This window comes from Alternaria alternata, assembly GCF_001642055.1.
Source record: "Alternaria alternata strain SRC1lrK2f unplaced genomic scaffold CC77scaffold_40, whole genome shotgun sequence".
NCBI lineage: Eukaryota > Fungi > Ascomycota > Dothideomycetes > Pleosporales > Pleosporaceae > Alternaria > Alternaria alternata.
In genome coordinates this window covers 65,243-88,874 of record NW_017306229.1, presented here as the reverse complement: position 1 = coordinate 88,874, position 23,632 = coordinate 65,243, and the positions used below count along the sequence as shown (strand labels likewise).

At 50.4% G+C, this 23,632-nt stretch overlaps 5 protein-coding genes across 5 annotated transcripts; 4 read left to right on the top strand and 1 right to left on the bottom strand.

Annotated features, from left to right (window-relative positions):
• The first annotated feature begins 1,724 nt into the window (after positions 1 to 1,724).
• On the top strand, positions 1,725 to 4,039 carry CC77DRAFT_1026506 (hypothetical protein). The gene is made up of 2 exons (XM_018526273.1): positions 1,725 to 2,309; positions 2,365 to 4,039. The coding sequence occupies exons 1-2, from the start codon at positions 1,790 to 1,792 to the stop codon at positions 3,870 to 3,872; spliced, it is 2,028 nt and encodes a 675-aa protein (XP_018379050.1). The 5' UTR covers positions 1,725 to 1,789; the 3' UTR covers positions 3,873 to 4,039.
• A 478-nt stretch (positions 4,040 to 4,517) lies between these two features.
• Positions 4,518 to 5,447, top strand: CC77DRAFT_662049 (hypothetical protein). The gene has a single exon (XM_018532651.1). It carries the CDS (start codon positions 4,622 to 4,624, stop codon positions 5,336 to 5,338), a length of 717 nt encoding a protein of 238 aa, XP_018379049.1. The 5' UTR covers positions 4,518 to 4,621; the 3' UTR covers positions 5,339 to 5,447.
• A 3,672-nt stretch (positions 5,448 to 9,119) lies between these two features.
• Positions 9,120 to 10,923, top strand: CC77DRAFT_662033 (hypothetical protein). Its single transcript, XM_018532650.1, has 3 exons — positions 9,120 to 9,773; positions 9,869 to 10,289; positions 10,341 to 10,923. Exons 1-3 carry the CDS (start codon positions 9,602 to 9,604, stop codon positions 10,519 to 10,521), a joined length of 774 nt encoding a protein of 257 aa, XP_018379048.1. The 5' UTR covers positions 9,120 to 9,601; the 3' UTR covers positions 10,522 to 10,923.
• A 113-nt stretch (positions 10,924 to 11,036) lies between these two features.
• Positions 11,037 to 12,824, bottom strand: CC77DRAFT_661883 (hypothetical protein). Its single transcript, XM_018532649.1, has 4 exons — positions 12,268 to 12,824; positions 11,923 to 12,182; positions 11,811 to 11,856; positions 11,037 to 11,708 (listed from the first exon to the last, which is right to left on the bottom strand). The coding sequence occupies exons 1-4, from the start codon at positions 12,680 to 12,682 to the stop codon at positions 11,056 to 11,058; spliced, it is 1,374 nt and encodes a 457-aa protein (XP_018379047.1). The 5' UTR covers positions 12,683 to 12,824; the 3' UTR covers positions 11,037 to 11,055.
• A 6,923-nt stretch (positions 12,825 to 19,747) lies between these two features.
• On the top strand, positions 19,748 to 20,714 carry CC77DRAFT_950518 (Arp2/3 complex 16 kDa subunit ARPC5; the record flags this gene model as incomplete). Its single annotated transcript, XM_018535324.1, has 4 exons — positions 19,748 to 19,972; positions 20,140 to 20,267; positions 20,378 to 20,522; positions 20,652 to 20,714. The coding sequence occupies 4 exons, from the start codon at positions 19,748 to 19,750 to the stop codon at positions 20,712 to 20,714; spliced, it is 561 nt and encodes a 186-aa protein (XP_018379046.1).
• Positions 20,715 to 23,632: the final 2,918 nt, after the last annotated feature.

Below are 23,632 nucleotides of genomic sequence, written 5' to 3'. Positions count from 1 at the left end.
ATCTCCATACATTTCATCCACTCATCCGTGCGAGTCAATCTTCCGAAATGCAGTTGCTGCATGCGTACAATGCTGTCCGATTACGGATCGGACCTCCGTTTTGATGTTGATAATGTCGTAGATCAGTTACGTTCCCGCAACAAGCTCCCCTGTCTTCCAACCAAGTGCCAGATGCATCTGCGACACCGCGACCTGCTCTGAAAGAGAGGAGTCGATCTCCTGCTGCGCCCCCGCCATGGAATGAGAGATTCCATGTGAACATGCTTTAGTAAATACAGCTCGTCTTAGCAGCGAGATGCGTTTACACGGCCGCCGTCGTCTGCTGCTGCCGCTGCCCAACCAGCTCTCCAATTGCTCAACGCGAACATCGCTGCAAATTCGTCATCGTGTTCGAAACCGCCAATGCAAGCGCTTCAAGTTTTCAATAGAATACTCAAGCGGCACAAGACTTTTCTGAACCCTTGTCATCGTCGTCAGAACCATATGGCACAAGGTTGGGGGAGCACCATGGCAAGACGGTCCATGAAATGCCTGTGAACTTCTTCGACTGGCTGATCAAGAGTGGTCATCCAGATAGGCCGGTAGGTTAGAAGGATGTGTTAAAGGCTTGGTAGGATGAGACGGAGGCGATGGTGTTGTCGCAGTCGCAAGCTATGCCATCGAAGACGCCAAAGTCGTCGCAACCGCAACTGCAAGCTGCGCAGTATCGTAAGCGTCCCTACAGAAACTGTATGTGAGTCTTATGCTAACTCGGTAACCCAGATATAGACCCGTACTCTCCTCATTCGTCCTTCCAAACTTCGCCGTCGCCAGCGCTTCTTCCGCGGTCTCAATACATACATCCGCCGCAACCCACCGCAACCCAGTACTTGCCTAAGGCACCTCTATGCGTACTTCCTTCCAGGAATCATAAGGGAAGGACACTGCGCGAGATGCCAGAGACTCATTTTGCGTTTCTCTGTGTGATGGAGATGTGGCGACTAATATGCCCTTGTCTTGAGAATGCGCACCGGCTGATGGATCAAGGCTTCATCATCTTCATTTGGGCTAAGCCCGAGTAGAGGGCTTCCACAACCTGTGTTCAGTTAAGTCTCCGTGCTGAGTCAGTTATTCCAGGGAACACTACCAGGTCCACATTTGTATGAGTTGTATTCAGACCTCTCTGCTCAGTCCATTTACGAGGATCCTACACCGAGTAGTCCGCAACCTACTGCCTTCTAGCCTCCAGCTTCGCGTGAAATATACCGTTTTTGCTTCGTTAGTCGTATCTGGAACATTATCGTCGAAGTCCATCCTGATTACATGGTCTTACCACAACAACAGGACATCATCGATGATGAAGTAGCACTTGCCGCCAGTGTCGCAGACTGTGGACGACACAGCCTACCCATTGCGACTTAACTCAAGGGACGTGCTATCAAAGCAGCTATGCATAAATCTACGTTTGGTAAACACGAAAGGAAGGTTGTGATGGAAGTACTGGAAGATCATCCCTGTTGGCTTCAGACAACGAAATTATGTCGTGAACATATGGCTGCACGAGCTGCGACTGACCAGGATCGTCGGGAACACAAGCACGAGTACCGCTGTGACTTTCCGTGTTGTTCTTGATATTGGGCGACGAAAGCTAGGCGCTCGCGTAAAGTTCAGCCGCAAACACGGGGGGAGGGGGCTGAAGCGACCAGCTCAGCCTTGTTGCCTGGCACCACAGATTAAAACCTCGGCGCCCCCAAAGTTCTGTTCGATAATTTGCGCTTCCACTTTTCGTACTTGGTACTAGACCTGTATCATGGCTTCTTCCATTAAATTCGCACGCTTCAAGAACGCTACTTTAGAGCTCTTCGAGGCGCCCATCGAATCCACAGATTACATCGCTTTCTCTCATGTCTGGGGTAACTGGGCCTGGCGTTCGACTGATGGTATACCGTACGAGATCAAAGCATCGGAAGAGAAAGCTCATTTCATCGCAAATGACCTACCGGCTTTGGTTGGAGACGGCGCCTTTTGGATGGATACGTTAACTGTCAATCAGCGAAATCCAGCTGAAGTCTCCGAAATCGTGGACAAGATCCCTACGATCTTCAGAATGGCTAAGAAAACTATTGCAGTCAGAGAATGTGACGGGCTGTACGACTGCTGCATTGCTGCTGTCAACGGTTTCGAGAGTGTGACCGAGTTCGTCAAAAAGTTCCATGCTCACGATGATGAGCACTTTGACTACATCTGCGCAGAGTCTTATCTACAAAGACTGTGGACGCTGCAAGAGTGCCTACTCTCCCATACCATAGAATTTGTAGTTGGAACAAACAGTATGTCACGGTTTTTGGCTTCCAAGGTTGATATTCGTGATTGACTAGTACTCAGATCAGCCAAAGACGCCGGCAGTGCGGGCTCAGACTACAGACGACGTCAGCGTATACCGACATCGGGCGGAACGAACGATTCTCGCGGATGCTCTCTGGGTCCTAGCTTATTCGTTCTCCGGCTCTCAGGGCATTCCAGCCATGAATGATTTCTTCAAGGCGTACGTTCATGGCGGCACCGTCATCAACCCTCGTGGCGCACAGCGAACTCAGGAAGAAGACATCCACACCGGTTCTTTTCTAAAGGTCAATCGGGCATCTCATAGATCCGCCACCATGCCCCGTGACTACATCTTCGCGACAATGCCTTCATTTCCGTGGTACACGTACCCGAGCAAAGAGGCTCTAACAATGTCCTTTGGGGATATCTATTTGGATCTTTACCAGCAAGCTGCACGCTCAGGGCATGCTTTTACGTGCAGGTTCACACGTTCAATAATCGACGCTACATGTACAGATCCCGTTATTGGCTGGCTACCAAGTCAACATCTTCCCAGTCCCACGACGCTTGGTGACTTCCTGAAACTTGTCGGACAACGCGTACCGGAAAATTCGAACGCCTCTTCACAGCATGTGCATGTCACATCGGTTGTGCACATTGAGGAATTTGAGTGCGACGATTCCCCAGACTTCGTTATTGCTTTGCTGGAGGCCTCTCTCAAAAACTTCCAAGAACAATGGGAAGAGTCTCATCGGGGCGGTGAGCTTTCCAAATATGGAAGCTATCCAAGCGTCCACTGGACCCTTGACCACCTAGACGCTATACGTTGTGGATGGTTACCTACTGACCCAGAGCATGCAATTCGAGTGTCTGAGTACAACGATCAAACTCTGATTAGGATCGGTCCTGGCCTAGAATACGAGGAAGACGATCTTGTACCAGGCCTTCGCAGTCTCGACGAGACTGAGCAAGAGGCACGTACTGATGAGACCGACAATGTTGCCTCATTGTTTGTGCAAGCGAGGAAGATATTAGACAACATGTGGTGCGCACACGATCCGCACCACATCGACGCTGCGCAGAAGGGTGATTGGGCCAGTTTCAAGCGACAGATGCAAGGTTTGTGGTCAAAGCCTTTACTACGAACTGTGTTTCTTCTTGCTGCCATGGTCAATTGTCGCGTTCCGTTATCAGCCGCAGCATGGGTCAACAAGCTCTTTGTCCCTGTGTACATTCATCACGGTAAATTCCTTCTTTCAGCCGGGCTCCTAGCAAAACACGCACGTCAGCCGAAGCGCCAGAGGCAACAACCTGGTTCCCTGTTATGTGTTGGTCAACATCTCCCTTCTTCAGACCAGAAAGCTTTTGGTAAAAATCTCTATCTGGTAGATGCCAAGTCCAAGGTTCCCGTTGGCTTGGTCCCGGATCTTATTCCGGACGACCGTACGGATGAGAGATTTGCGAAAGTTTCATGCATCATGTATAGTGGATTTTGCAAGTACATGGGGAACAACCAAGTGGCATTTGCGGCTTACCCGCTCAGCAGTATAGAGACCTCTGAAACGTGATTTCTCATTCCCCACTGTGTGGAATAGCAACAGCCAGTGATTATGAGCTGTTAGCGACATGCATCCTTCCAGCAAGGTTACACGGCTCTACTGTTACATTGGTTTCACACTATGACAATATCAGTGATATCAAAGGTTATGCATCTACTCTCCTTGCATCAATGAGGAATAGAAGCATCAGTCTCCCCTTGCGAAATTCTCAATGAAATGATCTCCTGCAAAACGTTGCACTCGCTTATGCAAGACATATTGGCACGCATGTCCAGTCACTTCCCGTAGAGGCTGGAGAAGGATGAATAGAGCTAGATCTCGCTGCATTCATTCCCACAGCACTACATACCATGTATAATAGAATATCCGTACTGGGCTGGAGAGCCCTCAAAGTTCCGGTATCTAGCCACAATCTCATTCTTGTCCTGGGAGGACGTGCAGAAGCGGCTCGAGCTTTGCTTCCAGGATCTCAATAACGGGCTATTTCCACCAGAAGACGAGCAAGATGATGAAGACGCAGATTGCAAGCAGTCCAAATTAGACTCTGGCATCGCCGTCTTCGAGGCACTCTTCCGAGGATCTGATCATTTCGCAGACAAGGACGCTACGACGCAATACATGTCAACGAGCTCGCAGCCACCTTCACGGGGTGATATTCGAGACTCACTCCTTTCTCTGGCCCGTCAGAAGTATAACGACGTATCGAACGTCAATCCTCCATACATGCTCAAACGGCAAATGAACTTTGGTCGCACATTATGCGCTTCACCAACGGTCATCCAGCTGGCCGTACTACAAACGCTTACGATGCCTGGCCCTTTGTTGAACTTGTATCGGTCGGCGGTCCGTTTGCTGTTCTCGAGAGGAATATCATCCTAGCCGATACTCCAGGTCTGGACGATATCAACCTCCTTGCTGAGAGCAGTGTACTGAGTCATCTACCGCGATACACAATCGTGATCATCGCTCGTAAAATTGACTGCATCTTGTCTACTCGTAGCCTTCAAAAGATGATCAGGGCAAGGTGTGGCTGTCCTGTGGCCGTAGTGGCTACGTGTTCGGAGGTCGAAGATCCTTCTAGCGTCGACAAGAACGAGCTTGAGCAAACTGAAGAAGTCCGACGGCTTAATGCGCAACTTAAACAGTGTGAAAGCGAACTCCTGTGCTATGCAGCGACCTCTGGGCACAGACCGTTAATACAGCTAAAGAAACGTCTCGTTCAATCTCTCAAGGCACAATCTTTGTTGACTAACGTAACCAACAAAACTCGAATAAGATCTTGTCACGGACGATCTCACCTAAAGATGTGTTCTGCGTCTCCACACACGATCATCAGCGCAACGTCAGTGGATACGCGTTTGATGGCTTCGCCTCGTTCCCACTCACTCCGGAACGGTCACAAATATTTGCACTGGAGAAATATATTGTTTCGCTCTGTGCGCCGATTCGGACTAAGGAACTTGTTCGACATGTAGCGTTCACGTTACGAAATCTCATACACAACGTAGAAACGAGGTATGATGAGCGTATCACTGCAGTCGAAACAACAATTGAGGGTGGGATTGGTGCACTACGCGATTCATGTCTTGCCAACATTCATCGTTGCATCGACAAAATATTCGAGGATCGTATCGCGGGACAGCTACTAGGGACACCAGAAACTGTCTTGCCTGCGTGCGTTGACGTGGCGAGAAAGTTGTGTCGCGAATCGCTCAGCGGGTTTCATCACAATAGGCACAGAACTTACATGCGAAATGAGGGAAACTACAAGTTGCCCAGATCTAACGTCCGCTCTTGGAATACACAGATGCTCGCGCCGATAAAGAAGGGTCTTGAACCGATCTTCGACGCTACGATTAACAAATTGCAAAACGGTATCGACCAGGTGGAACGAGAAATTTCATCAGCAATGAAGCTTCTAGAACTCAACCTTCGTGCTCAATGCCCGGAACCGATCACTGTTGAGCTAGACACATCCATCCGACGGATCACCCATAAGCCTATCGCACTTCGGGATATGGAGAATGTTTTTACCAACGGCATTACAGCTTTTATGCAAGAACAGAACGACCGCTGCTGTACGGACATATTCGAAAGGTCATACTTTCGGAATGACATGAGCAAAGTCTACGATAAGAGTTATCGGACCAGACCAACACCAGGACAGACAGTGAAGCTCGCACAAATGGAAATGTTTGAGCAGCTACTTTGCGACGCGAACACCAATCCTTTCAACGCTGTCTACACACGTTTGGGAGAAGCTATTGTTTCGGAAAAGCAACGTGTCAAAGATCTCTTGGAAGAGCATGTTGGTGCCTTGTTCCGGAGTATCGAGGAGGAGTTCGAGCGGTCACGAGAAGTCCGTGTGGCCCTGACTAACGAGGAGGCTCAAATCATGGATGATCTGCTAAACAGTACAGTGACGGCAGCAAAGGTGCGAGGGATTCTTGAGGAGAAATTGAAGGAGTGTGGGGTGGACGTGGAAGCCATCAAAGCAGAATTGACTGAACGTCAATCATTGTAGACACGAGTTCACTGTCGCTTCGCAAAGCGGAACCTCAGCAAGTTGCTTTTGTGATGGAGGTTGCGAACCGGGGTTGTGACGGAGGTTGGGATGGCGACAGCAGGCATCCTCCTATTCCGGGCCGACTGGGCAGATCGCGCTAGCTGTTGGCGCCAACATCCCCCTCCAGTTTCAGTCCTGACCTCCATCTTTCCTACATGACACATGCGTGCACGTCTACACGCACTCGAATCGCATGTGGAGACCACGAATCGTACCTGGACATGATAAAGTTCCGGCTCTTTGATCCGCTGTCAGGGTCAAAGGCTCAACTACCGCCTGCCACCAATCGACCACCGACCAAAACATGAGGCTGTCACTTTAGCGCCGTGACCCACAGCCACTCCTTTTGCCATACACGCCATTTTTAGGGTCTGTGTCAACTGCCAGGCCCTGAAAGTTTTACAAGACGCATGGGGCACGTAGCTTTGGCTAGCAGGCCTCTACGATGTTGAGTTTGAACATCCTGGAAAGACGTGACGAAAGCTCGTTGGGTCAACTTGCTGACAGCCGTAAGAATAGAGTTGGCGGCCCGGTGGGTGTATGCGTTCTCGTCGTATTATCTCTCCCGTCTCCTGTAGCTCGCTCCTGGTTACCAGTGGTGCGCTGGCACAGTGCCATGTTCAGGGTAGCGCCGGTCATTTCTACCACCCTGGTTCAAGAAGTCCAGCCTCGAGTCGCCCAGCTCCAAGACGCAACCAATGTATTATCTGCTCTCCATCTATCTAATGTTCCTTCGATTCACGTGTCCTTACTCCCTCTTCATGTTATGTGTTTACATCATCGTTGAGCTTCGTTTCCCACTTGCGTAGTCATGTCAGCTGGCACTCTTCTCTCTCTTGTCTAGTCTTATGTCCTACAATATCAACATGAATTACGTCTGTTCAACTGTGTAGATGTTGATAAGGCTACACTGTGCGGTGGTATTCGTACCACGAACGTTCTGAGATTAGAAAGCCCGGCTATTCTGCACTCTACGCAGATATTAGCAACTGTGATGCCACCGAGCTAGGGGTTGGAAAACCTCTTCAACGATTTAGCAGTGTGTTACTCCAAGATACTATTACCACTACTAGATGCTCATATGAATCTCGATATCGCTTCTCGACGCTTGGTATGATGAGTGACGAGAATAACGTTTCGGGTGATTTGGTGCAAGTTTTGGATTGTGCACCTCGAAGCTTGACTCCAAGCTATGCTATGCATGATATTCCACGCAAATCCAAGGTGCGAAAGACTGTTTCTATTAAAAAAACCCTCATGTCTGCTTCGCTTGACCATCAGATTTCTTTCTTGCACTTGCGCCTGGAGACTAGATTCCCAAACCGCACTCTCTAGACATGATCAACTTCGACTTACTTTTCCTTACTTGAACTCTACTACTCTCGTATACCACTACGCTTGTAGACTACGTTTATTCTCAACTCCATTGCTTTACGCAACCACGCATCATGAGTCTTATACCTGTACTGTTACTCGTACTATCATCACTCGTACTCGCCCAGTATAACACCTCCAGGCTCATGGATACAAACACAGCTGCGACATCGGAACCCGGAAATGTTGGTAGTGATCCGGACTGGGCGAATGCCATCACTAGGGGGAAAAGTCCCATGTGTCGTCTTGATGCTGCCAACGAAGTCGCGGGCAGGTTGTAGCAAGATGCTCGAAATCCACCTTCCGCACTGGCTCTATAGCCTAATCACACGCTGGGAACGGATCTCAAGCTATGAAGTTGGTATCCTAGCGACTGGGATCAAATCGAGAACTGTAACTTCGGTGACGACGACAGCGACGGGTTAGCACTACTAGGTAAGCTAATAAAAATTACCCAAGAGCTTAGCAATGTAGTAGACAGGGTGATCTGTACGTCAAGGCGGATCCAGATGAATTTTCGAGCATCGCAGACAGTGTTGATCGACTACAGGGAATCCTCGCGGCGGAACGCTTGCTTTCTTGCTTGCACAACACAAGGCTGAACTCGGCATAAAACACATAACAGCGGTGACGATCTTTCGCGATAACAACGACGATCCCGATAATAACGATACGTATGTGTACATGTTGTACAAGATCGAAGACATATAAGAGATAGATATCTCAGTACAAGCCTGTCGTATCGGCGACGTTGTGCTACCTCGAGAGCAAGCCGAGCTCAAAAACATTATCCACACTCGTAAAATCGTCATCGGAGATAGACACTTTTCCATGAGGAGCACGTGACAGTCGGATGCGATATGGGTGGATGCCGACTGAGGGTTGTGCAGAAGGAATCGAGATCGTAGACGACAGTCCCTTACATGCAGGTGTTGAAATTGTAGGAGAGCGCGTCGGACAGCGCAATGTTGCTAGTCTTAGTATGTGCGATAGATATCACGTCCCCGTGTGGAGGGAATAAAACCCACCTAAAACCAAGTCTGCTAGGGCAGTGTCCTTTTTTGTGACGTACACGACCTCCATGTTGCAAAGACATTTACCGACCTCACACATTTAGGATTCGTGTGACCAGAGCCATCGCATGCAAAAAAGCAAGCAATGACGCCAATGCCCCACCCGTGCACTAAGCATTCTCGCTAAGCAAGGCCCCGCGGCATCCCGTTCCATGACATCACAGCCACCCTTCTTGCAGTTCATTTCCAATCACCTCTCAACTTTCCCATCCTCGTCTTTTCGCCGGACCCAGCCGGTACGCTGATTAATACTGCATTTGTACGACGACGTTTGGTCATTTGCTAGGCTACGGCTGCGCGTGGAAGTGATAAGCTTCAGCGAAGCAATGATGGCGTATGATTGACACTAGGGCCTCGACAGTTGGCGGGTGCGTGTTTCCCTTGTGGGCCGGACAAGGTTGGAGACGGGGTTAAGATTTAATTTGATCTGTGATGGGGAGGATGGGATGCGCGCCATATCAGTTGACGTAGGGTGGTTGGCAAGCGGACCCTTAAGTATGCAACTGCCGTGAAACCTCAGCTGGAGGCTCGATACTTCCGCGCGGTGACTAGTTTCCTTCGGAGAAGAACCCAACGGCCCTTTTTGTTGACCGTTTCTTAACGCGTCTACTATCCCAACCTTCCGCGCCCGCCCTTGTCGTTCTTCATTCTATCTGTCCCACCACGCGCACTTCGTTGAACAACTCTACCTCACATCTCATCACTAGCATTCATATCCAGTCAAGATGGCGGTAATATGGGGTCTCGACTTGAAGGAGATGCAATGGGGCAAGTTCAAATCCGGGTACATGTTTGGGAATACAATGTACCACAACCGCCGCACAAAGTTCGTCATCTACCAACTCGCGATGATTCTCTGCGTTGTCAGTGAGAGTTTGGGAACAGCAGCGCTATCTGGTATGATACATCTTTTTGCATACTCCTACTCTTGGTGGCTGCAAACGATATGTGCCACCATTCCACGTCAGGGATAGTAGCTAACATCAGGCCAGATTATGTCGACCAGCAGAAGTTCGTCTCAAAACTTGACGGTAACGTCACGGTTCACAACAATGACTTTGTCGGTATCGCCTCGTACAACATTTTCGTTGGCATCTTCGTTGCCACCATCTTCGGTGCTGCCTTCTTCTTCGATCTTTTCTGGCCCGAGCGACAGGAGTCGAAGGGCGTCAAGACCGCCTGGAAAGTTTGCTCTGTCTTTGCTTGCATGGCCGCGCTCGCCGACGCCCTGGCGTATACATATATCGTGGCCAGCAGGAGTGCGTACATAACTGGTACGGATCCTGCGACTGGTGGTTCATTGTTGTCGCAGTTCAAAAAGGCCGGAGAAACTCCGCTTGCGTACAACAAGAACGGGCGCGCGATTGCTAGTGTTGTATTCTTGTGGCCTGGCATGATCTTCACATTCGTCAGGTACGACATCTCCTATTCAATCTTACCGCTCTTGCTGACCTACGATCCTAGTACATATCTTCTGTGGCACTCATTAGCCCACATCGACGCTCACGGCCCGATGTCAACACACGCCCGCAACGAGAAGGCGGCTACAGATGGCGCTAGTGTCGCGTCTACAAGTCTCGACGGCACAGCGCCAGTCGCACAACCCGCGCCGACACATACCAAGCCCGCCGTTAGTACCGTATAGAATAGGTTCTTAGGGGGCAAACCACGTCCTGCTCCTGTTGTTAGAGAAACTGAGTTGCAGGGCGAGAATTTCGAGATGCAGAGTTTCCAGGAAGGAGTGGAGACTTTGGGTGAAAGCAATATTGAAACAGTGCCGGCCGATGAAAGCGATACCCATCCAGCTTTTCGGATGGGGAGTCCTTTCGGGTTTCGGACGTCACCACCTGAATAGACTATACAAGGATGGACGTCGATTTGAGTCAGTAGACTCTTTGTACGATACACGACGAGTTTGTTGGGATAGATGTGGTTTATGGAGTATACCCCCACATCTGATGCGGCGTTCTTACGGATGAGTGGGATCTTGAGTATTGATACCCCAGTAGCTTGTTTAGTTATATGAAAATGAACCATAATATCTGACTCAATCACTGCATTAGTATTCGTAGTAGTCTAACATTTATTTCCGGTCATCTTCTTGTATATGCAACGATTTCCAGCTATCCACTTGGGTTCTGATCAGAACAAACGACAAGAAATCCCCAAGCCGAGCAGATCATAATTCCCGTTTGAACTCATGACTGTACAGCACCGTCTCGCCGCGCTCGCCCAAGCTCATCTCATGCGCCCTGCTAATATTTCGTCCCAAATCCAGATCTACCATGCTATCTTTCCTCCTGATACCGCGTCGTGTATGTTTTCCTTTTGTACCCTCATCCAGCATTTCCGTATCTTCGGGCAATATGTCATCTTGAGGTACGTCGTCGATACGAAACAGAAGTTGCACTTCCGCATTATGATCAGGTTCGGTCTTGAGATCACGGAAGATGGTGATGGAAGAGACATGTTTCAATCCAAGTTCTTCCTTGTGTTGAATAAGGAAGAAGGCTACGGTTGAACCGATGGGCGAGCCCAGAAGTACTAACGCCTCTTCACTCGGCATATTCAATTGTAATCCCGGCCAAGTTGGAACGCCTTCAGTGTATCCATGATTTAAAAGGATCTTGATAATAATTGGCACTGTGTCCTCATTCGTGACATCTTGGCCGAACCAATATTTGAGGTTTTTAGGAGTTGGACTGCGTAACCAATATGCAGCTAGGATGTCGGATGCTATACTTAGCTTGGGGAGCTCTTCTTTCTTGACGTCCCAGTCTAGATTCTGTTCTGCTGCGGCTTTGGGACCGAGAAAATCTTGGCCGAATATCACTGGACAGAGGTAAATTAGCATCTTTTCTACCAGACAACAACGGTATTTCGACACCAATGCAGGTAAAGTGTATCATGTAGGAGGGAGAATAGGAGACTCACCGCCTTGTTCCGGATTTAGAGTAAATCGGAACCAAGCACCAGTATTCTGGAGTCAAAAAGCGTCAGCAATGAATCCCTTGCACTAGTGAATTCGCTTCCCCCTTTTACTCACCGGGTATGTTTTCCCGTCGACTTCGTAATTTTGCTCATCGATGGGAACATCTTCCCCATCATCGTACTTCAGTTGGTCATCGTTATGCTCGATGGAGATACCGATGTTTTTACCGCCGTCTTTCATGGGAGTGGTACTTAGACCCAAAGCTGTGAGTGCAACTTCGATCATGTTCTTAACATCGGGAATTTTGTCACCGAAGTTGGCGCTTACATCCTGGTTGTATTCGCCTTCGAACCAACCCCAGGTTGCCAGTTCATCTGTCGAGAAATGAGTGTTAGCACATGGTTATACTTGAGGCGTATGAGTTAGGAAAGTCAAGCATTGTGAGAGTTAGAAACTTGCCTTCAAGAGTTCCTTTCCAGGGACTGCTTGCTGAGGGAGGTAGTCTCTTAAATGGGTCTGGCCATTGAACTCCAGTCACAGAATCAGACATATCCATGAGGCAGTAGAACATATTTCCTTTACCCTTGAATCTCTGCCATGAACTGTCGTCGGCGGTATTACTTGTGTCCCAGTCTATTCCTGCAATCTGGACTGACTGCTGGTCACTGGTTGAAAAGTGATTGGCGAGATGTAACGCACTATCTTGGCGATACAGGAGACCTGGCGGGGAGGGAAAGGAAGAGGAGGTGCCAAAGGGTTTTTCGACGGGTTTGGCGTAGACCATTGTTACGCAGACCGCCAGGGTTATGGAAGAAGTAATGATAGTCATGGCTAAGTGGACTTGGAAATTTGGGTTGATTGGGTGCAAGTTCATCCAGACTTTGGTTGGAGAGCGAGATGTACCAAGGGAGAGAAGTCAGAAGTGAGTGGATTAACCACCTCGTCATCATGGCGAAATACCTGAATAAGTGGGTCGGCGATAGATGATAAAACGACCGAATGAAGTGGCAAACGTATATTCACCTAAATTGTAGAGAAAGTGATTCAGTTTAGTGACGGTGTAAGGGAATAGATCCGGCCTATGCCCCTTGGCTACAACACCTTGTCAGATTCTGGCGAAGAATGGTACAAAATATACGCTTACCACCGTTTGTGAATCGCTACTTACTGTGATAACTTACCATGCCTCCAGAACTCGTGCTTCATGATATTAAGGAATAATGTGGATGAGCCGCGAGACGGAAACATTGTACCAACGTATTCTAACTCGCTCAAGCCCACGGCTTACCACCATCGTCGGACCCCTTCTAACAACACTCACCATCTGCAACCTCCTTACATTATAACTTAAATCCACTCTATCATTCACCATGCTATGGCTCCTCTTAACTCGCCCTACCTTACTCGTCCCCCTGCCTATCTCCACATCATTGTCGGCGTCCACCATCTCGTAGTCCTCAGGCAGCGAATCGTGATCCGCAACATTTTCGATACCTAAGACTGATGTTATGTCCGTCTGAAGCATACGGCTCTCTTTGTAATCGTGGCAAATGGTAATCTTGGAGATGTGCTTGTCGCCGAATTCAGCTTTGTGTTGGAGGAGAAGGAAAGCGAAACCTGAGCCAATGGAAGTGCCTCAACAATCGAAAGGAAAACCCCCAACAATGCTCCATACCAAGCATTGAGAGGCTTTCATCGAACGAGCAAGAACGAATTAGCCTCGTTCTCCGTACCTCTTGCTCTCCCCATTACTTCAATTATGCTTTCCTACCGACTCGAAAGCGTCCCGCGGCATACTCATTGCACCGAGACATATGAATGAACGCATAGTATATGAAAGATAAGAGAGCAGACCTGAGCAAGTCAAGAGGAGAAACAGAAAAATACAGACGTACGAAAACTCCCGAAAATCGCGATGCGTCAAATGAGGGAACAACCGAACACACCGTCAAAGACTTCGATAAAACGTCTATTAGGGTCTTCTCATCAGCTGCGCGACTCACAATAAAATCCCCTTTACATCCTCGAAGTGAACGATCATTGCATACCTCATGACGCACAAAATCACGGATAATGCTTTCACACTTACAAACAACACGAGGCTAAGTGACACTCGTTGCCTAAAGTACACAGAGGATAGTGGTCAGATCAGGTCACTTCGCCGGCAATATCTATTTGCGATCCTGGTTATCGGGATGCTGGTCGCACAAACGCAAGGTCTGGCTGTTATCCGAAAAACGAGAGGTACGTTACTCAGCGCGATTGTGTAGCAGCCCGTCGCAGGAAAACACATTTGACCATGTTGTATGTACCGGGGTTTGTGTGCTGACTGCACTGCTAGTCCGAGAAACGGATGTTGCGTACGAGAGACGGCCCGTCTGCCTAGTCGTATACTTTGTATGGGTGGCCAGTCGGAACTCCAAGGAATGTTTCTTATCAGCGCAACAGCTGGCGTGAGTGTGCTGGTGTCATCGCAACATGCCCGAAAAGCTACGTGCAGTCATGGTGACCACTCCATGTCATCACAAGACTACAATCTGACCAGTAATCTGGCCTGGCTAGGTGGTGGTGTGAGAAATACTAAGTATTGGTAACGCAAGGAAAAGGCCGTATTTGGTTTATCCCCATGTTCGAGTCGAGAACCGACGTCTTGGTACACTACTGCACACATGGGAGGCGTACGAATGCAGTAGCTCTGCCGTAAATCTACAAGCTGCAACCAGTACTTTCATGGCTGACAAGGCGGGGCAACAAGGAAAGTTGCCGACGCCGTGACTGAGGATTAAGCTACGAGCTGCAGTATCGCATGCAGCCGCGGAACGATTGGAGCGCCACTTCCATCCGAGTGCCAAAGGGAGTGAGATCTGAAACTAGAGTTTGGCGTTACTTGAAGGCTGCAGGCGGCGCATTATCCTGGCGTTAAGGGCTGTCGACGGCGCATTATTTTTGGGTGTCGGAGGAATAAGAAAGCGTATCGATAGTGGCTGCAGTCTTCCGGAAGTGTATGCTTGCATCGTGCAGGTGGAGCGGAATCGTTTGTCTGAGAAGAGCTGATGTCACAGTACTCTTTTAGCGGAACTCTGTTTTTCCAAACAGCAGTCGACACAAACCTGCGGAAGGTTTCTCCTTTGTACAGCATGCCTTGAGCCTACCTATTTAGTGCTGACTGCACACGCGGAAACGTGGGCGCAGAGCAAAAGAACTGGTGTTCGGCGAGCCTGCAGTCAGCCTCGGATGCTAGCATATTCAAGGACAGCAAGATGACGCACAAGGCCTGTCGTAGCGAGCTTCAAGAAGTACGCACAACAGCACCGGAGGAGCGGAACGAGATGCGAAAGGGTACATAATTCCGGATCGACGGCGGAAATTTCTTTGGTGCGACGACTCATTGAGTCGCGACAAAAGTCGTGGGGCTGGCACGCGAATTGCTCAAGGAACACGATCGGGGAGAGATGGCGGCCTCGGACTGTGTAGCCCAAATCGTAGCGATTTGGGCGCCAGCGCGAAGGAGATCATCAGGGACTGCGTGATGGGCTGCGCGGGTGTGAAGTCATCCTTGCTGATCGTTTTCCAGTTGGCGTCCGGGGAGCTCGAGGTCAGGTCCGAGATGAAGCAGGTTTGCGTGAGAGTGACCTCGCAATAACGCAGAGCAACGTGTTGCCTGCTTGGGGATTCAAACGTAGTTCCAACGTTACACTGTAAGGACCGAATAAAGCTTCGGTGAAACGCTATGAAATGCGATGCTCGCAAGCTGGATTCCCCTTTGTAGAAGACTCCACCGGCTAATGGATCCGGGTGCCCCAGCCAGTACCTGTCAACACGACAGCTAGTGCGACGGTGCTCATGGAACTCTCCTTTGCAGCAGCGCAAAGTTCGTGCAGCGCACAGTTGGCCTGATGGTCGGCTTCAATCCGCTGGTACATCGGCGAGCGGCTTGCGGGCACTCTTCCAGTAGTCAGGCGTAGCTCCACAGCACAGTAGAAATTCCACGTGTGGGCAGGGTTGTCTTTGTACGCGATGATCCTTTTCGAGGTCATAACCCTTGCTTCGCTTCTCATCGCTGGGACACTGGCACGCAGATTACAGTAGCGCGCTCAAAGAGGAAGTGCCAAAAGCCGTTCCTGGACCCACTTTCCCAGCTCCCCGCAAGCTCTAGCTCACGATCACAATTTCGACAAAGTTTTCTGTGGAGAAATCCGTCAAACAGCTGTCAAATTGCAAGGCGGTCGTGATTGACAGCGATGCTGCTGGTAAAAAGTCGGTGGCTGATACCAACGTCATGAGGAAGATAACCTGAAGGAGTTCAGACCCTGTAAGATGTGACGACGCTTCAATGGCAATCTCGATGGTTGAGTGTGTGATTGATAATGGCTAGCGATAAAGTTGGAGGAGCATGGACTGAAGATCGCGAACGCTGTTTGAGTCCTCAACGCTCCTGCACTGATGGACTTGTCGACGGCGTCTGTAGCAGCCCAAAGAAAACGACGTCCCGTTGCACCAGCGGAAGAGAGCGATCATGTCTACACCGGTGTACACCTAGCATGCGCATATACCACGCTGGTCCAGCAGGCGGTGTCGCGTGGCATTCGGCATGTCTCTGTGTGAGGCTAGTGGATAAGGACGGGATGCCCTTGTAGCTCGTCTCAGCCTGATTGTGAAGCACCCCTATCCCTGTCCATGTCCTGCAAGGGCGAATCAGGGTCGGTGCTGCTTGCGAATTATATTATTGGACTGGCATAACGGCTGCATTCTGGCAAATGTGTTTACGATGGAGCGACGGGCTGTAATACGGAGCAACCCAAATCGAGCAAAAAGGCGATGTCATAGTTGGTTCCGTGTCAGAAACAATTCGTCATTGGGACGGCTGGCCTCCGAAGTTGAGCAAGAGACTGCGTCAATGAGGCTTGAGGCAGAGACAGGTCAGTTTTTTTCCAGAAGGAAGCGATTGTGCGTGAAACCTTGCTGGGTCATAATCCCGGGACGTCGAACGCATGCAGCAGCATCCGTGTGCTTGGAGGCGCGGAAGGCTTGCAGCGATCCGCGAATGCGACGTGTCTGAAGAACGACCGCCGGCCAAATTTCTTAGTCGTGAGGAGTGCGCATTTTGTGTCAGCGTCGGTGAGCATGTCTGCGATGATCAGGGACAGCCTGGAATGACTGCGACTCAGTGTATGCAAGACGCTTCCAGAGGCTTTCCAGAACAAACAGCAGGCGAGATTTTCAAGCCGCCGCCGGGCCCACTCACCGCAAGCCGGACAACGCTCTCATTACGGCAACTGGCGATTTTGCTTTGGCAGCATGGTGCGCGTTATTCAGGTGGCGGGAGGGACATGAGAAGTTGTTTGCATGCCGCAGATGTGATGAGGGTGTAGTGCGGCGAGGGTGGCTCCTTCCTGCTTGCTGCGGACGCGAGGGTTGGTTGAGGGAGGAGCGACCCGTCAGTGGGCAGTCGTGCCCACGTGGCGCGAGCCAAAACCGATACCCAGATACCCGTCACAAGCAACGACGATTAAGCAAATGCGACAACAACACAGGGCGGTTCATGATACTGCAAAAGCAAGCTGCTATGAACAGGTGCTGTCAAACATGAGCCGCCACCTCTACAGAAAAACTCCACTGCGATCCCGACGACCAGTTACCCGGTTGGCTGGGAGCGAACGAGGACGACAGGGCTGCAAGAGAGGTGATTCAGCATAGGCAGTGGACCGGCCGGGGAAGCACATCCGGAACGTCTGTGTGGCGTCTCTGAACCTTCTCTTCTTGCTTCTGGCGTAGGCCAACAAACGCGACGCGGCACGCACGAGTCGACGCCGCCGGTCAAAGCAGCGAGACGGGAGCGCTGACACTGTCTCATCTAAGCCGCCTTGTCTGGAAGCGCGCGGTGACAGTGACAATAGCAGCGATAGGGTAGCAAGAGAGGACGGGTGAGATGGATGAAGCGTCTTGACCTTGCCATGGTACGGCGGAAAAAAAGAGTTGCCAATATCGCCCATCTGACGGAAGCAATTGACAGCGTCTCACCCTTTGCATCTGCATCCCAGCGAAGCCGTTGATGTGGCTACCTCTAGCGCAAGAAGCTAAGGGCCTGCAGGTACGGCTTTCTAGCGCGGCACTATCCAAGGGGGATAACCGGCTTGGTGGTAACAGTGCGCAGATCACCCTGGCTCCTGACGATGGCAAGGGAGCCTACCTTGAAACAGGCCGAAAGACCCGTCGCTCCCGATGCGCAATGTAGTCAGGGCTTTTGGTAGAAAAGCACTGTCGCTCATTTCATTTGTCTCGCCGAAAGGCCAAGGCCACCTTTGGCAAGTCAGTTAACAGGCCCCCTTATTCTAGCTGCGAATATAGAAGCTTCAGGGCGCCCTTCGTTTAATTCCTGCCATCATCATCTCTCACTTTCAAACTATCCACACTCATTCTACTCTCATCCCCACTCCCCAGTCACTGCTAGCCAGTCCACGGGTACACGACACTATCTAATAAAGCTCGATACCGCCTCGCCGCTCTTTGTATCGCCTTGCAATCAACACTCGCCGACCTTCGACACTCATTCTCGTCTTTTATCCAACTCGCACAGGCCAGGTGTTCAGCCGGCGTCTTACATGCTTCAGAGCTCAATCGGTACGTTGTACATTCAGCGCAGTCTATATTTGACTTGTTTGTGCGACATTATTCTGACTTATAACCAGACCACACACTCATCAACAACATGATCTTCAGAGAGTCAGAATCCAACAACATGGGACGCGGTGCCTACGATACCACTGGCACCCCCAAGCCTCCTCCACCACCGCCCAAATAAGTTGCGCGCCAACTTTTCCAGCGCTTGCCTCGCCATTGCCTTTTTCCATCGCAATGCACCTGCTTTTTCGTGGCAAGCTGGTTGTTCGGTTAGGACTAGAGGGATTGCATCCCGCACCTTGTAAGTCACAGCCAACTCACCCTGCATGTACACGTCCACTAACAACGCATCAGACCAACTCCACATGAATGTTTCATCGCAACCGCTACAGGCGCAACTTACTCGGTTTACGGCGCATCTTCTTCCACGGAGCCATCTTGGGATTACCGCCTTTTAATCATCCGCGACCATTTCGATTCTTCAGCGTCCTAATACCCCTGCGACTTCGGGCATCCACCGGCGTTATCAAGCGAATCTCGCACAGCCCTGCTCACCTACTTGCGTTACACGTTCAGCGACATTCCCTTACGGCAAAAAGTTCTTCTTCATTCGGCGTTCACTATAGACTCGGTTGGGCCCAGGCATAGATACCAAAAAGGACCCTCACTTTCTTTCATTCGGACAGCGTAACAGGTTAGATTCTCGTGCCGGCCCTCACCGGCATCAACGGCACGAGTTGTATTGTACTATAGCGCGTTGGAGTGGTCATATTGACGACCACGACTCAACGATTTTGTTTTCTTTAGACGGCTCCTCATGAACGGTATGCATGGGCCGCTCTCCCCATAGCTTTGGACATTAGACTGAGCGCCTGGGCCTTTGTACTTGTGTCTCGCGACTCAACTGGCTACAGTTTAGACTAATCAAACATCTACTCTTATCAATCTTCTCTATCGTGACGACATGGTCTCTGCATTGTGAAGCGTCTCATCCACCCCAGTGGTACGTCCATGTCACACGTGGCGCCGCGGATCTCCGACACGGGCATATCGATATGCATCCGCAATGGCAGCGATCCGCCTCCAAGCCGTATCGAGTGGCGACCCTTGCTTGTGCTACATGGTGGATGTTTTGCCAGACGTGCTGCGGGCGCTTCGATGGGTAGCTGCGAAGCTTGGCGGTAGAGTGGAGACCTGGCACTGCACCCCACGAATACAGGCGCGCCGAATTGCACCTCACCATAGCTCCACCACCACCACGTCTGGTACCTCTCTGCAGCCAATACATCCTGCGTAGCCAAATTCAACAACCACCACCATGGCCAACATCAACTGGCGGACAATCAACATTGACGCCTTGGATCCCGACAGCCCCGCCAACTTCGACCTAAGCTCCCTCACGCCCGCCGTGCAGCCTGTGTCGACGGCCGATGTCCAAAACAATGCCCAGCAATTACGGCAACTGCTCCGTGGTGGTGACAATGAGGGAGCCCTCCTAGGAGCGCTGGAGAACCCACCATATGGCGCAGACGACAAGGGAAAGGTATGTTGCGCCTCAGCATAGCTCTGGAATAGCTCAAGAGACAAGAGCGCCCCAAGTCTCGCTGGACTGGGAGCCATGGCTTCCACCTCTCTGGACTTGGGCTACCGACGACCAGGTCGGCAACATTACACAGTGCAGAACCAAGCTGACAAGCTCCGCTACTCCAGGAAGCCCACCTTGCGACCGTCATCGAGATCCTACAATCCATACGCGCGTCGGACATGTCACCAATGCTGAGCCGGATATACGGTGCACCAGGCGGAACCGAGGCATTGGACGTCCTGATGAAGTACATGTACGTCCAGCAGCCTCTCCTTTGTGCCTTCTGCCACCCCCGTTGGGCTCACCGCCAAACATGTCCACAGTCGCACATTCACCACCTCCGACTAACAAATGTATTTACAGCTACAAAGGCATGGCCCATGCTACACCTGCAACCACCAAACGCGACATCACCCCCCAACCGACCGGTTTCTCTCAAGTTCATACCCGTGGCGGCGGCGAAGGTGGTGGCCAAGCAATGAGCGTGCTCCTCAGCTGGCACGAGAAGGTACGACCCCACGCTCTTTCCTCACCCGTCGTTATCTGGAACGGCCCATGAACCGGGTGGCATCCCACCCTCTGCCGCACAAAGCACCTACTACCTATCGTTCTGCTTCCGTCACTAACACACCAACAGCTTGTGGAGATAGCGGGCCCAGGCTCCATCTCTAGGGTCATGAGCGATCGCCGTACGGTTTGAATGGTTAAACAGTCATCGCATTCCGCAACAATCATCACCAAGGGCGTTTTTTTGGAATCATAACTTAGGACTGGGCTGGCTGAACGCTAGCTTCCATTGCCTTCGATAGCGTTCAGTCCATACCGAGGCGCAGTAGTAGAGCCCAAGGCCCAACGGCAAAAGCAGAACCCGAACAAATCATCACATTGCGCATTCTCTTCCCGTTCTCCCCTCCCTTGCCCACATTACGATCCCAAATCCCAAAATTTACACAGGCATAATCCCATGGCGGAATGCGGAATAATATTGAACGCGCAACCGTCCTACAATCCTCTTGCACTCGCAATTTTCTTGCTATGACGCCGCAATCCATGTCCTTGCACAACTACGCGCACTGACGCCCATCCTTCTACCGGCCTTGCAGAACCCTTCTTCAGCCCTACTTATACAAACAGACCACAACGAATCCTCATTTCGCGGACACGGGAAACACGTAACGCTAGCACAGCTAACTTTCATTAAAGCGGCAACTGACTTATCGACGCGGCATAGCTTCCACGCGAAGCTCCTAGTGCCATGCTAGCTTTCTGAATCGGGAAAGTCCTTAGGTCATGGTCCGCTAGGTCATTTATGGATGGCCGTTGGGTGATGAAACGCGGGTTCCAAGGTTACGGTGCTGATCGCAATGGGATTGGGAGTGTGACTTGTTCGCGACGATGAAGGTCCGTTGTTTCAATTATCCCACCTGTAAAGTTCGAAGATCCAAAGTTTGTCCATCTTTATCTCTTTATCGATTGCACATACGCAAGCTTTATCCCTCAACCAAGGAACTGCACGTTTCGTGTCGCTGGACCCTGGTTGGGCGGAAATTTTGCTTCAAGACGGACTGGGACTGGTTTGTTTGATGTGCGAACGTGTTTCTGGAAGCATGTTCGGTGTTTATGCGTAGGGCTGCGACGCCGCGCTATACCACCCAACTCATCTTCCTCGCCTTCAGCTCACACAGGTACAGTACAAACTTGTTCGCGCTATGCAACGTCGTTCCTTGATACGAAGAGTTCATCGACGGGACGGGTCAGCTTACATACAGAGTATGACCGGCAGCAAGCTTTCTGCGGCGAGACATGACATGGATGGGTATGATGGTATGGATTACCTCGGCCGGTCCTCGATCGGCATATCACCGGCATGACGATCGGGAAGCGTTGACATATCCGTCTCGCGTCTCCGTCTCGTCTCAGGTAGTCGGCTATGCAACGCTTTGGCAACGCTTCAAGCATCATCGGAGTTGGGCGTGCATCGTCGGAGCTGTCGTCGTCGCACCTTTGCAGGGCTTGCACGTGGGAGACGCGAGACAAAGACGTGGATGCATGGGGGAGACGTGGGGCACATGTCATGCTGCGGACCTTTACTGTACCTGGCTATGACATGCAGATGCGTGCATGTCCGTTGCTTGTTTGGGACGGTGCTGGGAGAGAGGGTGGTGGCATGTCGACGCGAGTTTCAAGTTGCGAGTCGGTTCCGCCCACGCGACATTGGAGCGGATCCGCTGCTGTGTGAGGGAGTTGGCATCCGGTTGTAGTTGCTGTACTTGGTTTTCTTCGAGGCTTAGGTGCTGACGTCGTGGTCCCCGAGGTTACCTTTCGAGTTCTCGGCATCGGGGACTTTTTTTTCTTGTCGATAAGCTCCAAGGGTGAGATTTCGTATCCTTACTGTTGGATTCAAAGTTTATCGGATGAGAAGCTGACAGTATTGTACATGGAACGTTACCCATTTCTCGGGTATAATCAGAGTTGGCGACGTTGGTCTGAGCTTACGTGGAGAGGAGGGTTGTTATCATGAGGAAAACTCTTACCACACCTCTCTTACTTCGAGTCACCATATGGACCAGACGTTTCGATGCACCTTCTTGTAGTGACTCGGTGCAAACGGGTAGCAATCCTTCACGTCTCCCCTCTCATCTACCAATATCTTGCCACACTAACATTCACACCTCTTCAGCTTGCATGTGCTTTTGTAAACTTCATGGCTGTCTGTACATAGATCATACGTCACAGGACTTGGGAAGACGGCGACCACTACAGTCTAGAACAAATCTCTTCTTCTTCTTATGAGATCCATCCATCTCTTCCCGCTTCAGATCTCATTTATCCGAAGTTCTCGTTTCTTTTTTCTTCCACACCAAATCTATCTTTACAAACTTTTCGTCATGTGGCTTGGATAAATCCACATCAGGGTCTTTGTCTTCTCCGTTGCTTCTTTTTCTCTTTTCGTATCAATCCTTATCTATGCGAGATTCGGGCGTCTTTCGTGGCTTGATCGTCGCGTCACTGTGGCTTGAACTCACACAGGGTCTGTTTCCTTTTTCCTTGCTTTTCTGTCGCAAAAGAAGGTGTGGGTAAGGTGGATACAGCGGGCGGTGTGGATATGGGAAAGCGAGGCTGTTTCGTCCTCGTGGGTGTGCCCTGTTACGTCGTTCCGGCAGAAGGAAAAACGTGGAGGTGTGGTACAGTTATGGGATAGGGTATGTGGCAACGACATGTGTGGAGATGAGAAGCCTAGCTCTGAAGATGATAATACTCGGGGTACTCCGTTAGTTCTGCTTTCGGTTTCCAAATGATTTAGCTGTGGTAGCGGAACGCCTTCGTCGCGTATGCGTGAAGTCAGTTGTTATTAGATGAGGCAAGACGGCCCAACACACTCGACCAACTCAGTGTAATGATATCAACACAGGTGTATCTTCCACGCAACTCGTATTCGCTATCTGTACCTATATAATACAATGTCTTTTTAAATGTTAAATGTTTAGTTTTCTATCGTTGTGATTTGATCGACACTTTTCGGAGCTACATCAATATCAATATCACTATTGTTGTGGTGCGTCTTGTCTTCCTGGGATATATTTACATTGACGTTTTTCTACCCCAAACTCCAATTTG